The 17,301-nt window shown below is 38.4% G+C and overlaps 1 protein-coding gene across 6 annotated transcripts in view; it reads left to right on the forward strand.

Annotated features, from left to right (window-relative positions):
• The window catches only part of PEAK1 (pseudopodium enriched atypical kinase 1), a 120,933-nt gene that overhangs the window by 93,122 nt on the left and 10,510 nt on the right, over window positions 1-17,301 (forward strand). For 5 of the 6 annotated variants that reach the window (XM_063345427.1, XM_063345424.1, XM_063345426.1 and 2 more), the window contains 3 exons: window positions 855-971; window positions 2,854-3,050; window positions 11,952-12,700. In XM_063345427.1, coding sequence (XP_063201497.1) covers window positions 855-971; window positions 2,854-3,050; window positions 11,952-12,700 — 1,063 coding nt within the window. The remainder of the gene's footprint in view (window positions 1-854; window positions 972-2,853; window positions 3,051-11,951; window positions 12,701-17,301) is intronic. The other variant, XM_063345430.1, reaches the window with a different exon arrangement.

The following is a 17,301-nucleotide window of genomic DNA, read 5'->3' on the forward strand; positions in this document are numbered from 1 at the left end:
AATAAAAAAGGGAAAAGAAAAAGGCTTGGACAGAGGAGGCTGCACCCACTATGGTAAAAGCTAAATATGTGTTCTTATGCAAGGCATCAAAGAATCCATCCTGGCAAAATGTCTATAAATATCCCAAATAAGGAGATAGCTTGAAGTATCACTTGCTATCAACAAGCAGATACAAAGTTACACAAAACCAGGCTTTAATGGTTCTAATCTCAGAGAACTGCCTGCTTATCAGCTGCTCTGCTTTTCTCGAAAACTAGTCGTTTTAACTGTTTAGACTATTTCATGAAGCAAAAGCAATGGGGAATGCGGTGAGGATGTTTTCCCCGTTTGTTCCTTCTGTGTTCTGTCGGGCTGATTACGGGTTGGCAATTTGCTGGTTGAGTCACTGCACTGCGTAGGTACTCTTGATCTCCCTGTCTTTACTGCTAAGATGCAGGGAAGCATTTCCCCACAGATTTCATGGCCTGACACCTCATTGCTGTGATTTTAAACGTGTTAGATTCAGACACTAAAACTGGTCGGAATACAGATTTGAGATAGTCACTTACTTTTAACAGTGGCTTAGTCCAAGTTCTTTAAACTCCTCTTGAAATTTGAACCTGCTTTTCCTTAACTAATTAACATGACTAAGACCATAGCTGTCATACCAAAACAGTGATGTAGTAGAGCGTGAACTATTTTCCTCCAGGAAGGCAGGGGAAGAGTTAAGAAGGCAGGGCTGTAACTAAACTGGTTTCCTGGGGCGCTCTGGCAAGTCCCGGGGACCAACCCCCCAAGGTAAACATTAAGGTGCAGTAGGTGTATCACTCTGTGCAGAGTTCAGCCCTCTTGCTTACAGCTTGCACAACTTGTAGCACATCCGAACACTGTGGAATCAATGGCTCGCCAGAGTTTCAAGACATGATTAAGAGACTCAAGAAGGCCCTGAAAGAATTTCCTTTAATGGGGAATTGTGTGAGTGAGTACAGTGGGTGAGTTGGTATTTTTTTCTTTCTTCCTTCCTAGTTGTTGGTTTACTTTGGCAAAATGCTTCTGAGCGTTAGGTTTAGTGTATGTGCTTGCATGTGTCTGGTTTGGAGAATGAGTCTGTTCTGTACCTCACCAATCAATACTAAAAAGTTACTTGGAGAAATGATAATCCCTGGTTTGTGGCAATGACAGAACTGTAAAGCTACTAGAAACTACTTAAAGAAAACATTCTTATTGAGGAATGCAGGTATGTATATGATTTACGGCAACTACAAGTCTTTAATTTCTCATCATCTTGAGAGCCTTGTTACTGCTTTAATTTTATGTATGCTTTACTCTGAAATTATATTAGGTTAACTCTTTAATGTGGATATATTTACGGCACATGGAATGTTCTTCACACCATTCCTATGCATGGTACTAAAAATGAACAAAATGGTTTATGCTGATTAAAGATTACACCTTTTTGAACTTATGCCATTTTTGCTCTTTTACTAACAAGTTCTAATGAGTTTTGTTTGTATCAGCCTGCAGTTAAAATTCATGACTCTGAGTAGAAACAGCATGTGCGCGCTGCACCGTACATGGGGTCTTGTGTTACGCAAAGTATCGGCATGTTTTAATCTTTGTAGTCTAGGATTGGGAGAAGATTGTGTATCATGATTTTCAGTGTTTTGGCTTTGACATAGAGAGACATATGCCTACAATTTGTTAACTCTTTCCACTCTAAGGATTTGTATTACGAAAACTCAGATGCTCTGCCTATTCAAAAATGCATAGTTTTTGTTTCTGTTCATCAGAAGTTATATTAAGTTTTAAAACTTTACCACAGAAATTAAATATCTGTACAGATATATGATGTGGTGATCATCTTTTGAAGGAAGTGCGTTACTTCTATCCCTTATGGAAGTCACGAGTACTTAAAATTCTTGCTGTTCTATTTGATAAGGCTGTAATAATGAGAAGCAGTGAACAGGTCATATGCTCTTGAGATTTGGCCTATAATGCCTATTTGTTTCTGTGAGTGAGAGAGCATAAAGGCACAGAAATATTTTTGCTCTGACACGTTTTATGTGGCATATTATTGATAATTGTTCTATGTTTCCAATAAGATTGGGATTTTTTTAATAAATCTGAACTTTTTTTAATATCTTGCATAATTTTTAAATCATACTGCAATAAATATATCCATGGAAACTGATTGAATCCATGATTTTCACATTTTTGTCCCATAAGTCATCATAGTTTGATTAAAACTTCAGAGCTGAGAGCAAGCACAGAGGAATGTCTTCATGGCCTTTTGCAATTGGCCTAATGCAGATGGATTTTAATCCTGGATAATTTTATATGGGAAATAGATCCCTGGCTTAGATGAGCTACTGGTCTGTTTCCAAAAGTGTCAGTTCCCAAAATCCTACGAGTATATGAAAGCATATCGTTAAAGTTTTATGCATTTATTAAGACTTAACAGCCCCCTTGCTGTACCTTGGTATCTTTGATTAAAGCAAAATTGTTCTGATTGGTAAAAATCACCTTAAACTCTGCTGCCGTCCTATGAGTCCTACATGTTTTATGCAGAATCATGCCTGCATATATATGTGGATATATGGTGATTGTAGTCAGCTGTAAAACATTTAAACATTTTATTATCCCATTTGTATGAAAGGCATGAACGACCACGTGTAACTATTTCAGTCAAATGTTGTTTCTTCTTATTAAGAAAAATATCGTAGGAAGCTGTTCTTAAAAAAAAGGAGGGCAAAAGGAGCTTATTTCTTTACCAGTTCACTCCCGTTCCTGAAGATATGTAATGCCTCATCTGGTATTTTGCCAGTAGGATCTAGTAGCTTTGGTCTCCAGGTGATTTTGTTCTGTTTCTTTCAGTCAAGTGCCCGATGATACGACACTGGAGGATTTATCCCCTCGTGTTCCTAGAGCGGTGTTTGTGAAGCAAGACAATGGCGGCAGTGCCTCGGTTATACCAGTATCATCTGTTCGTGTCCCACAAGGGGAGGAAGAAAAGGAAGAAGCTTCAAATTTTCCTGACTTAAATCCTTGCAGTGCTACCTACAGCAATTTAGGTAAGTGTTTTCTTGTAGAAGAAAATTTAAATTAGATCAGATATTGGATGCTTTTCCAGGCTGTGAAGAACCTTGTCGTCTGGACAGCTCAATACACTTTCATAAGCTTGGTTTTTACAGACATACTTTTTAATATTAATTTATAGAAAATAAAAGTACGTTGTCTCATTCTGAGATACACAAACAAGAAACTGAAGATTCAACAAACTCAAAGGTTTTCTTTCCTATGGTTTTAAATTGCCCTTAATGATAAACATTTCAAATGCTTCTAAAAGACACATTGTTTTATCTATTTGGAGGAATTTTTATCAAGGGGATTTAAAACACAGCAAATTACCTAATATTTTTAGAAACAATAAGTAGATTTCTACATTTTCCAAACTTCAACAAAAGATACGGCTTAATTTTATTTTAGAGCATCAATAACTGCTAAAATATCTGTAGTCATCTTCTGTTGCCTAAAACCTTTCTTATCCTAGTCTGAGCGTTTAATTTGCTCCTTCAGAAAAGTTTAAAATATGAATGTCCTGAACGTACTGTGCGGTCTGTTCAACTATCACTGAATTCCTGACTTATATTAGAAAGATACATATCTGCAGGGCTTCTCTGGAAGGTAAGTGAGCAGGACAAATAAATATCTTTCGATATACAGTATCAATATTATCAGCCTAATTTTCCAAAGCACTTTGATTTGAAGTGCTGCAAATTTAGGAATACCTAGAGCCGGATTTTCTAAAAGAACAAAACCCCCTCATTTATTTATGTTCAAGAATATCTGAATACATGTTTTTCAGTAATGCTCTGATCCTGTAAGCGTACCAACTTATTGTTTGGACGAGGGTAAGCTGACTGCATAGAGATGGCTCACCAGTACAGGGGGTTTGGCATGTCCACACAGGTTTGAGGGAGCAAGGACTAAATTTTAAACCCTCAACTGCATGCATTCCTTCGACATTTAGTGATATTGTGGCATGGTTTTGCTTAAATGTGAATTAGTGGTGAACTTAGTGTGCTCTGCTAATAAAACATTAATTAGGTATTGTTTATAAAGAGTAAAGAGGAAAAATATCCTGCCCAAGACTGATACTAATATCTACCAAGAAATTGTAACATCAGGGATGAAAACTAAAATAAATATTTTTACAGTGAATTATTCAAAGATATAATGAATTCTTTTAAATTCATTGAGAGAGAGATATATATGTATATATATACTTTCTGTATTTAGGACATAGCTACATTGCAGATAGAATCCAGGCAGTCGATCTAGCTACGTTGAAACTATTTATAGCATGGATACCCTATGTTCCTACCCAGACTGACATATAAAAGGATCAAGCTAAGGTATCATTTAATGTATGAAATATCACTTATTCCTCGTGGTGAGATTGCTATTTTTTAGCCAGAGTGCTCATAGAGTCCAGGGATTACTTGCATTTCATAGCCAAAGTAATATATTGTGAATCTTCTGTTTAAACCTTTACTCAATTTAGCTCAATTTTCTTATGCGAGATGTTACACCTGTTGGCAACTGCTTCTTGTACAGAGTTAGATGTGCTTCTGTCTATAGATCTCTGTCCTTCCACAGCACCTCACAAACTGGGAGTAGTAAACTCATGGGAAATAAAGTACCATTAAACACTAGGTTGCCTAGAGAAGTTGTGGAGTCTCTGTCTGTGGAGATACCCAAAACCCAACTCGACATGGTCCTGGACAATCTGCTCCAGCTGACCCTGCCGGTGTGGAGAAGGTTGGACGTGACCATCTCAAGAGGTCCCTTCCAACCTAAACGCTGCTGTGATTCCGTGATCACTTCCACCAGTCCTCATTTATGCCAGTGCTGTTCCTGGGTGTGAATGCTCCTTCATAAAACAGTATAAAACTGAACCCCTTAGCATTTTATTCAAAATCTTCTCATACTTGAGTCACTTCCAGATTTGCTGTCACTGAAGTAAATCTTAGGTATGAAAGAGTTAAACTAACTTTTAGGCTTGACTTGGTCTGGCTTGGCAAGCTTGCTGCTTGTTGTTAAAAGCAACGCTACCCTAAATGGCACCAAGTTCTCTGGCTGCCGTTCAAACTTCTTCCTGGTTTATTCGAGCAACCTCGCTTTCTAATTCAGATAGCTATCAAGAGATTACTAGGTAGGGATATAGAATAATTCCTACTTGTTTTCACATCTTACATCCCCTAAGCAGCAAAATCATATATTTTGTAAAATTAACAAATACTGGTGTGTGTAACTGAAAGAAAGGATAATACAAGAAGTTACATCACATTTGACTCTTGCTTCAATTGTTTCTAAATTACCTTTTTATAGCTACATACTACAGTTTGTGGTTTGTAAAATATATCGTGTCAACATCTCAATTTGCAGCATAATGCACAATTCACTTTCTAAATACTAATCTAATACACGTTCTGGTTTTTTTATTGAAAAGCAGACAATATTAAGTTGTCACTTTGATAAGCATCTAATCTTCAGTTGTTAACGTCACAGGAAATTTTATGAAGAGAAATAATGGCAAGCTTTGGTAAATTTTCACCTGCAGTGAGGCAGTGGTTTATATCAGGTATTGCCCTCAAATATATTTGGTTTTGGCCTTCCCCTGCCTCCCACAGGAGTTGTCTCATTATCAGTTTATAATCCTGCCTGCAAAAACTGCAAGTGGGCCAGCAATTATTTTTCAGGAAACAAATTGTAGATACAAAGTTTGAGAATAGCTCATGTATAAAATATGGGCTGTATTTGTTATTTCATTGAACATGTAAAATCATACCTCTAGGAATTAAAAAAAATAAATAATAATGCAGGGAAGCCTTACAAGATAGAAGATTCTCCTCTGGGAATCAGATACAACATAGAAGACCTGGGGCTTTTAGGAAGTATGAGGTCCCACCATGATGATAGGATGAGAGAGTCCAGTGTGTTCCTGGGCGTATAAACAGGAGGAAACTTCAATAGGAGAGAGGTTATGTGTATGTCATTTTTACTCTGCAACTACCATGGTCACAGTCAAGCCACGGTGCCCACAGTTTTAGGAAGAATGTTTGAAAAAAAATCATGCAGACTCTAAAGAAAAGCTTTGAAAATGCCTGTTATTGAGTCTGGCTTGGTGTGGATGCTCGTGTGGTGCACAGAACTGTGATGAGGGATGCCTTTGGTATCAACGATCAACAGATTTAACAAAATCCAGTGGCTGACAGTTGAATCCAGATGCATAAACAAATGTTCAAATGTGTAAAGTAGGGCCTAGATGTTTCTTTATTAAGGTGCATCCTTATTCTAACAGAAGTTAATTCAGGTAAGCCCTGTAGCTTATGATGAGGAAGACGATAGACTAGATTATTAAAATCCTTTCCTTTACAAATCTTTAAATTTTTCTGTCTTTGTCTGAATTTGTTGGAGAAATTGACTTGATTGAATTCGCATTGCTGTGAGTAGATTAAGATATTCTCAATATACTCAGGATAGTATTTGTATCATTTAAAAGAGTATAGGTTATTTTTATTATTAGCTATTTTTCTCCTTGCGCCTAAAGAAAAGGTGAAAAAAGGAGGCTAAGTTTCTAGGTTTTATGATTGCTGACATGGGAAAAAATCGCAAATCACAGCATCTGCCATGGAGTATTGCTTCAGTCAGTAAGTTAGACTAGGGCAGCGTGCTTTAGCCAGGCTATGAATAAGGTAACAAAATTATTGTTGACTAAAACAGACAGTTCGGTGACAGACAGTGATTATAGTATCAGCCTGATGCATTTTGTACAATATATAATTAGTACAGGTAGTATCTTTAACATGGTGTACTGGAGAGCAGGTAGCAAGACCTGACAAGTTTGGTTATTTTTATCAGCCAGGGTAAGAGTTTATTACGGAGCGATGTATTTTGTACTGGCATTAAAGATCAGTATAACTGATCTGCTACTTATACAGAGAAATCTTTTCCAGGCTCTGTATTATAATGAAAATGCAGATTGCAAAGAACAATCAATATCCAAGTTCAAGGGGGATAAAAAAGTACTAGGACAAGGGTAGAGAAGGGGAATTTGTACAGTGGAGGTGGCCAACCTGTGGATTTTACTGAGTGAATACTTTAAGCAGCCTTTATAGATGGACTTTGTAACACGAAAAGGGGATGTACTGACATGAGAAATACTGGGACACCTGACTCCATTCCTGGCTGTAGGGAGAAACAGGTCAGCAGAGGCTGCCAGAGCCAATGCTGCTGGGCTGCTCCAAGATCCAGCTGTGTCATCAGCCCAGCACCATCTTACAGTGGGTGTCCTGCAGACACATAAGAGCCACTCGAAATTCCTCTTTCTTGCTGGTCTCCACTGTACAGAATCCACAGTTTTGATGTTAGTTCTGCTGGTGTTTTGATAGATGTGGTCTTGGAAGATTGGTTACCCACGTTGCGCATACATCTATTAATTTTTGCTGTTCTTGGCAATGCAACACATGGATTTTTTGTCAAACTGATGTGGTAAGTTGGAGAATGGCAGAGGTGAGAGGCACTTTGGCCATTTTAGCCCTCTGGGTCCTGTTCATTCATCTAAATCCCTGCACTAGGGGATTAGAGAACAGAGTTAATGATCACAGCAATAGCGTAGTTACTACTGTGAATACTAGAGTATTGTTTTCAGCTCCATTTTCTATTTCACATCTTCCTGCAAGGGACGATATCCTTGGATAGGAGATGGTAATGGCATATAATCAGACAAACGCATTCAAGAATAAAGGAGAATGTAGGATAGATTACCATGTCAAGAGTAAAATGAGTTTGGAGAAAGTACAGAAGCAGCCTGATGTCATTTGTGTATGGGACTAACTTTATGTATTGTAGGGCAATATGTATCTCAGGAATAATTCTATTCAAGGAAGGATGGGAGCATGCAGCGTGTCACCCACTTGGCTTGCCTATTTCACCATTAGTTGTTTTCCCAATTAAAGAAGCATTTTCCTTCACCGTTCTGAAATCTCTTGACAATGTGTATACACATTGCCGATCTGAAGCAAAAGAGAAACATACGCAGACTATCAAGAAATCTAAAAAATAATTATGCATGCCATTATTCTAAGAAAAACTTGCTTATGGAATATAAATTTGAATTAAACCTAAGCTGAGTGTGTCAGATTTGATAGTTTGATGAGCTAACATAAACAGGTTGCAATGCAAAATCTGATGATAAATTAGTTACCTGGAAAAATAAAATTTGAATGCTTTATTTTAGGGCTGATTTAGAGTTTCAGACCTCTGCATGGTGTCTAGAGACTTAAGTATTAATATTTAAATAGTGTAGTGAGATTCTATAATGGAAAATGTTAGCAAATTGAGGAATTACCTAAAGCTCTCTAGAAAGCTGCTGTCTATAAAGAGTTAAATTGTTTCTGTCTTTGAACAGTCTGGAAGCCACTTCAAAGATCTCTTTAAATGGCAGCCTGGTATTGTGCCTGTTCCTCCTTTTCATTTGCTTCCCAAGAGCGTAGCTCAGGCTGAACCTTGTAATGTTGGCGAGTCTGTGCAGCAGGTAGGGAAATGAGGGGTTTTAAAGCTTGCAAGGGGAGAAGGAAATGATAGGCAAGAAAAAGAAGCAAATGCTCTGCCAGTTCTTGTATGCAAAAAAACATTCTTGTGCCGTTGACAGGGACAAAATTTAAGACAACCTTTTTCTTGCTAGACAATGAATTTTTAAAAATGTGGGAAAGCTGCACTGGAAAGACTGGCCCAATGGGCATGAAAGACATGTACTCAGCATAAAAACGGTCCAGATATGAAGCTTTTCAAACACATAATAGAGATGGATAGATTTCAATATGGAAAATCTGTTCTTGTGGGCAGAAACTATACTGTAACATGACATGTTTTACAAACTCATTTTCCTCAGCTGAGAACACCTGAAAAAGTAACTACATAATGACTTGTACATGCTTTTCTCTGGATCCTGCCACCCCACCAGACATCTGCAAAGACAACTTCTGGTTATGAAAAACCTCATTCAATTACATTTTGATGTCAGAGCTCCAATAGCTATGCAAAAGCAACAACTAGCAAAAGTCACTGGTGGCAGTCGCAACACTCATCTGTATGAATGGCTTGTGGAGGACAGGGCCATTAAAGCAGACAGAAATAAGAGAATCAAGAAGAAACACTGTTATAAATGTTACCTTTCTTGGAGAAGCTTCTCCTGCTACTGCTTGAGATGTGCATCTTGCTCTAATTTGTTTTCTTGCTGTTTCCCTCTAGCGTCTGTGCAGTCCTTGGATTAGCAAGTCACATATGCAACACATATTAGGAAACTGCCTCCTGAAATAGCCTTTCTCAAAACCCCAGCAGTTATGGGGAAGAGGGTAAGGATGAGAAAATAGGCAAGTGATCTTTAACACAGAGTGTTGCTGGAGGAGAAGTACATAGGTCACGGATTTTGCAAGAGTAAGCAACTGAGGAAGAGGACACATGTTTGGATGAGTAAGAAAATTGGATACAAAGTAGAAATGAACTTGTCTCAGAATTAAGCAAAAGAGTGTGGTATTTGGTGCATGTGCCTGGCACGCAGACATCGGTTCTGCTTTTCACTGTGATTCCTGCCACTCTTTGTCTCTGCAAAAGGTACCTTTCTGGTAGAGCTCTTGTACTGCTCAGCTGGCACCAGTGTTACATGCTGCAGCGTTTCCAATGGTGAGAGGAAGAGCTGCTATTGCAGAGCACACACACAGCAATACCAAGATCAGAAAGGAGCAGTAGAGGGTCCCCTGAGTGTTAAATATTTTTTAAGCAACCGTGACAATGTTTTGAGAGAGATATGCAGGGATTCTCCAGTATTTCCAGCCTTTGAACATTTTTATTTTGAGGAGCTAGAAAGTGATGACCCAGGGGAGTAGTCCTATGCAGCCCTCCCTGACGATCAGCTAACAGAATTTCCTGCCCAAAATTCAGTTTTTTAAACAACGGAATATCCAGGCTTATCATAAAATCCATAAGGCTTTTCTGAAGGTTTCTTGAGCTTAAACAAAAGATAGAGATATAACTTTCATTTGTGATGTCGTCTCCTTGGAATGATAGAAAAGAGAATGATTGTTAAGAATTCAAGAGCCAAAGCTATTCTGTTTGTGGAATCATATAAAAATACAGTCCTCTCTGATCTTCTGAAATTAGGAAGTCCTTTTCAGCATTCTAACCCAGCATGTGGCTCAGAATGTGCATCCCGGCCAAGAGGATCTTAGATTCTGTAGTATTCATAAAAACTGTAACAGCACATCTTAAAGTGTAAAGGAAGCTATCTTTTTTTTCGTTTCATAGACTGTGACGTCATTTAGTATTAATTATGGACTAAAATGATGTCATTCAAATCTGAATCTGTGATCCCCCCAGTTTGGTTCAGCGTTCCAGTTCAGTCCTCTCTTTACAAGGATTCAGCACATATTATAAATAATCAAATAGTTCTAGTGTCTTTCTACTTGCTTTTCCCTTTTTAGAACAGATGCTGAGCGGCAGTTATACAGAGCATCCATTTCACGTCTGCTGTGCTGCAACTGTAAAAATTGGCTTCTTACCGTAATATGATAGTCAATGAACCTCACAGGAGTGGTAGAAAACTTATAAAATAATTTCTCTGAAAATAGTAGTTGATTATTAAGAGTGGAAAAATCTCATTTCAATATGAGTAGTGACTGTTTAGTTGTTCCAGAGCAGCAAGTCGGTCATTTGTATTGTCTGTTTATTTTTTTTTTATTCTCTCTTACATTATTGTCATTTATTTATTCTTTATTTCCAAGGACTCTGGCAGTTATAAACCATATATAACCTCCTCTCTAAATATAAAACATATATAACCTCCTCTCTAAAAGCCATCCAAAACACGTGACAGGAAGTTTGCCTTCCCTAGCAGCTCACCAATGTCTGAAATGAGTCTGTCAGTGGAAATCCCGTGCTTTCCTGTATGTAACCTGCTGCCTGGAATCTCTTGACTGAATCTACGTCAGGTTATCTATGAACTTAATACTGCCAACAAAGGTACACGTGGCAAATGAGTTAATGGAAATGTATTAAGAGAAAGTTATGGTTAGGGCGGAAGGATGCGAGTTTTAAATTGTAGGGTAAAAAATATTTCTGGTTTTGTAATCTCAAATTATGATCCTACTCTCATTGAAAGCAGTGGCAACACATTTGTCAACGTGAGTGACAGTAGGCTTAACATCCTTGTTTTCACCTTGTGAATCTGCTTGGGCAATCCTGACTTCCCGAAGTATCTAAACTACATTACTTGTGTCTGTAGTTCTCTGATTTGCATTCTGAAATAATGCTTTCAGCTTCTTTAGCACATTTCAAATCTGAGGGATCCCAAGTGCTTTACAGACTGTTTTGAGGGTATGTTTAAAAAGATCACCTCACCTGCCAGAGAAATGCACCTCCCAAAGAAATGGCACACAAAGCCACTTAACAGCATCCACACATAGTTTTAGAACATTTGAATATGAAGTTAGAAATAATACTGATTGACTGCAGAAGGAATTACGGGAGGCCAGCTATAATTACTGAAACTGGAATTTGGCCAGAGTGCCAAAACTGATGTTTGGTTTTTGCTTGCAGTTTTTGTCATTAATCCCATGTGAAGTAAAACGCCAGCATTGCTAGCACTGAAGCTGATTTTAATATATAGGCCAAGGTCAAATAAAGACTGTCTGTGTGTGGTGATATATACGTGATGCTGATTTGGTCATTTTGCTTTCTGATCAGTTCATCTTTTCCAATAAGTATTGAGGTTGTCTTCAAATATTGGGAGGGTCCTAGTCATCTTTTTTTTTGTGGGGTTTCTTGCCTTAAATTTCCTTGCAGAGTGCAAATATGAGCAGCAGATGCAAAGTACTTTAATTTTCTATTACTATTATGTTCTTATTACACAGGGCAGTCTAGAGCAGCCATGATACCTCCAAAACAGCCAAGGCAACCCAAGGGAGCTTTGGATGATGCCATTGCCTTTGGGGGACTAGTAGACCAGGAGACAATGAACAACTTACAGCCAACACCACCTCCACTGCCAAAGAAAACAATTTTGAGAGCTAACACAGAGCCAACTCCCAGAGATCTCCAGAAGCAGGCTCTGGAGAACAACCTGTGCAGTGTGGCCAATCCCACCTATGACATTGACACCAACTGGGAAGCAAGCAGCGCCTGCTCTTCGGTCAGCCTGGAGCTCAAGGTACTGGACAACGAGTCAGGAGATTCCTTGGACAGGCCTACAGAAAAACTAAGGGCAACCACCTCAGCAACTAACAGTGTTTCCAGCCTAACCACTATCAGTATTAAGGACCGGTGTTCCAATAGCATGGAGTCCCTAACAGGGAGACGCATCTCGCAGACTAAGCAGGGCAAAGGTGTCCAGAAGCCACAAAGGCAAGCACTTTATCGAGGAATTGAAAACCGAGAAGAGGTGGTAGGTAAAATCCGAAGCCTTCATGCTGATTCACTGAAGAAGCTGGCACTTAAATGTGAAGACTTGTTCATGGCTGGACAAAAAGACCAGCTGCGATTCGGGGTGGACAGCTGGTCGGATTTTAGGCTAACCAGTGACAAGCCGTGCTGCGAGGCAGGCGATGCGGTTTACTACCCAGCTTCTTATGCAAAAGATCCTCTCAACAATTACGCAGTCAAGGTAAGAGGGGCTTGAAAAACGGTAACGCGAGACATCAGTGCCAAAACGCAACAACAATAACCATAATCTGCAACGCACCCAGCAGTGATAGGTCCTACAAATATAAGTGCATGCTGCTTGCAGCAGCACTGTGTGAAAAGTAAGATGCCCAAGATACAGGCTCTTCCTTCTCTCAAGAGCCCTGTGTGGCATTGGACCCTGCTGTTTAAGTTTCATCTCTTTTATTGCAGCTCCAACATTATTAAAACAAAATCAACACAACTCGGTCTTTACCATGGTCATTGTTTAATGAAATATTGAAGGAAAAGATGTATTCTTTTAACATGTGTCAGCAGTTTTTTGGAAACTTGCGGTAACAAAATCCTTAGGTTCATCTGCATGCAGATGATGCTACATCATCACTCTTAGTTAGGAAAGATTTCCATGTTCAGAGCCATGTAATTTTAAATGTAAATTCTAGGCTAATATATCTTTATGTTCCCATACAAGGTTTTATATTTTCACCAGCGTTCATTACCAGCCTTTCCAAAGCTCTGTCTGGCCATCAGTGTTGCCTTATAAGCTATATTTTTAAAAAAGTGGAACTTGTCAGTGTTAGTTTTGTGGCCTTTTACTAAACAAATGATTTGTGTCTAGTTTATTCTCTAGCTAACAAAAAAGAAATAAGATTTACTAGATTTAGTGCTAATATATTAATGAATAGCTGGCAGCTAACTCACTAGATGTTACTTTATGGACTTTTATGTAGGTAATTCTTTCTGAGCGCTGTATCTCTACAGTTCTCAATGCTTATCTGGTAGGATGACAGTGAGAAGGACAGCTGAGACTCATAGGTCTGTCAGGCTTCCTGTGCGACCTTGAGCGAATCACTGAACTTCTGACTCCTTGTTGAAACTGAGATAAAACATTTATTACCTGACACGGGTGTGTGAGCCTAATCGATTATGCCTTACAGAGCATGATGACTTTCTCAGAAGGGTGGTGCTTTACAGTAACAAAACGTTGCTGCCACTCCTGTGTGATGGTTTACAAGAAAGGTATGGAAAAAATAAAAGGTGAGATTGGTGCAATTGATGCCTTCTTCTGAAACTTGAAAAGGCATCTTTTTTAGGCAGATTTGTGGGCATAACCACTTATATTTCTTTAGTTGTCAAGGACCACTTTTTGAAAAGATGTGAAATGAAATACAGATGCCACATCCAGTGGTACAAAACAGCTGAGAACCAGACCATGAATATTTCTGGCAGTCTACTCTGGTTGCAGAACCAACAGCCTGGCGTTACTCAGTTTGAGGCTTTTTGGCTTTAATACAATGATGCAAAAATGGTTGCTTCTAGGACCTAAATCGGTGTTTTTCTATATAGGCAGGTTTGGGTTATCACAAACATCATTCCTATTTGCACAGTATGGATGCGCCATTAAAGCATTCTCTGACGGGCAAGACCTATGCAGTTGTTTTCTTATCTGCTGTCCTCCTAAATATGTTTGTCTTGTAAAAAGCCAGTGAGAAGAAAGAACAGCAATGTAACATGGTCAAATATGTGCTATATTTTTTTCCTCTCATAATTCAGATGTCTTAAAAATAGTTCTCAGACTAACAAAATTCATTGCAGCGTACTAGGTGTGATGGTCTTGAGAGTGAGTGAAGTATCCACAAAATATTCTGAGCTGGAGGTCACCGTAAGCTGTTGTGCTGCTATGATGAGAGGAAAAGTTACTCATGAAAATATCCTCCCTAGTACTTAATGTGATATAGGAAGATACTCTCATTACATGTGTTCTCTGATTTCTTTATAAGCCAGGCAGGACCAGCATACAGGACTACTGCTGTCTTTTCATTTTCTCTTTCACATATCCTAAGTATTGCATGCTCAGCTAAGTTGGGTTCTCTTCAGTGGTGTGTTTCTTTGGTGTGTATTTTTATTACTCCATTCTCTATGCTAATATGTTGAATTATTTGAATTGTGATTACTGGATTTTTTTTCCCCCTAAAGTCAGTTATAGTAAATTTCAACTTTGTCTTAACATTTGCCCCAAGTTGATTTTTGACTTATAAGTCAACAGTCCAGGATCAGATTTGTAAAAATCTCATAACAACAGATGGCTATTACATTACACAAAGATTTGGGGAATTTACCTTTAACAAATATACTGTCATGGGTATTTTTTGTGTAAGCCAAATTACATAATCATCTGCGTCCTACAAATAATCTGTGTATTACTGCTATTTTAAATCCCTTTTTCCCCACACAGGATGGCAAAAAAAGTGAGATTAGAATTACTGGTGTGCCTAGTTGAATCCAAAATAGTCTTCCTGTTGGTTTTGATCAGGTCTTAGAAATACACATTGAAAGCGTATATGGAGCCACATCTTCAGACAGTGTAAATTCATGTAGCTCTTTTGAGTTTTCTAGAACTACCCAAGCAACAGTGGCTAACAACTCAGACGCTTCTTAAATTCTATGATTTTAATATTAGATTTGAGACAAAAACGTGATAATGGTTTTTTTTAATTGTTATTCTCTTTGTAGAAAACAAGAGATTCACCCTCAAACAGCACAGAGTCTTAATGCAAGTCAAAAAAAAAATTGTATCTCCAAAAGTAGAATTACAAAAGCACTGTTAAAAATTAAGCTTTAACCATTTGACTACTGATGAGTTAAATTTAGAAGAATGAACCTTTTGTGCAGATGAATATACCAGTGCACCTTTACATTCTGGTGGGCACCAGCAAAAGATGATCTGATAAATTTGGTGGAGAAGGAGTACAACTTGTTCTGTTGGTGTGAATATTAGAGGAAACATTGTTTATCAGGGTGTGTTTTTTTCAGAGCATTGTATTATACTTTTTGCTTCACTCTCACCTAATCCCCTGGTAAACATCCTGTGTGAAAAAGTTGCAGGAAGCCATGTGGAAATTATTTTGACAGAAACATTATAAATAAAACAGTAAATAAGTCATGATCAGAAAACTACTTTTCCAAATGGAAAAAATAGAAGTTCCCTTACAAGAAAGGTTTCCATAAAATTCCAGTCCCTGAGGTATTTTTCCTTCACTAAGTGCAGTACCATCTTCTAAGTAGTTGGCAGATCTGGGACAATATGGATAAACATTCCCCTGAAACCACAGTCTTATCAGTAATTCCAAATATGTAGTGGAAAGGTTACGCTAAAGTAAAAGCAGCAGAGAGCACCAGCTTTTTGTACAAAGTGGACTGACGAGTTCAATTCTTTACATCCCTACACAGACCAAACAAGGCAGTGATATGACAGGGCTCTTTTTTATTTAGAAAAAAAACAACCAGTGATTATGCACAATGAATAGTAGTTAGATAGGATTAATTACTGTGTCAGTGACGTAAACTACTTCCACTTTCAGTATTAAACTCTCAAGGAAATTACTGTACAATATCATAAACAGACACACAGGCATCGTGATTCAGAGTCCACATGGAACAATACAGACATAAAGCCCCAGCAGGGTTATGGCTGCAGCACGCGTGTTCTGGCCACAGGCACGTGTTGCATTGCAGTTCAGGTAGGATGACGGGAATTGCAAAGGTGCAAACAGCTCAAAAGGAGCAGTTAAAATTTATTGCTTTGATTGCTACAGGGCAGAAGTTGTTCTTCTAGCAGTAAAACCTTAGGATTTCTGCTAAGCTTCCTGTCCCAAGAATAAAATAGAGCAATGCCAAAGTAAATAGTACTGGACTGAATTATAGTTTCCTAGTTGCAGATGACAATTACTTTCTAGTTACGTTTAGTTTGTCACAGTGTGATAAGGTACTTTTTTGGTAATACAGCTTCCTAGTGGAGCTTCTTGGCAGAAGTGTTATTAAAGGTCATCCCAGAACGTCATGCTTCAGATGAAAATAAAGCTACATACGCATATTAAACTTTTAGCCCATTCAGAGTTCAGGCACAGGAGCACAGAATTCTGTATTTTGGCACATGGTTAAAAAAGTCAAAGCTCTGTTCCAAGGCCAGATCAAGAAAATGAGGTCAATCAGAGATCAAACTGGCCTCCTTGGAAAACAAGGTTGTGCCAAGAACAAGCTATCAGTTAGGGATTAGCAAGCTTTCATTCTACACAGAATTTCATTTGCAGTTGTCCCTCTGTGCAGTACAACAAAGTAGCACAGATGGTGCAGTCTTTGTGATCTTCTGTGTTTCTCATTTTCAGCACTTGTAAATTCATTTCCCGCAATATTCATCTTACTTTAAGTTCACTGATGCCCTGTAAAATGCATAGGACAGAGTGGAAATGAGATTCCCTGCTGGTAAAGTGGAAGTCAGCTGATGGCACAGTAGGCTACTGGACCCATAAAAGAAAAATAAAAGCTAATGCAGAACAGTTTTTAGAAGCTCTGAAACATTAAAATCTTGCTTCTTGGGCAGGGGGAGGATTGAAATGGTAGGATATAAAGAAACCTGCCCTGTCCCTATACGAACACAACGGAAGTTTAATTCATATGGATGCACTAGAGAAAACATCCATGATGACAGTGCACTCCAGTGAAAACAAAGATAGAAACTTTCCATTCCTTCCTACTTTCCGTTCCTGCTTTCTTGCATTATATGGAACGGCTTTTTACCAACAT

Source organism: Chroicocephalus ridibundus, chromosome 9 (genome assembly GCF_963924245.1).
Source record: "Chroicocephalus ridibundus chromosome 9, bChrRid1.1, whole genome shotgun sequence".
NCBI lineage: Eukaryota > Metazoa > Chordata > Aves > Charadriiformes > Laridae > Chroicocephalus > Chroicocephalus ridibundus.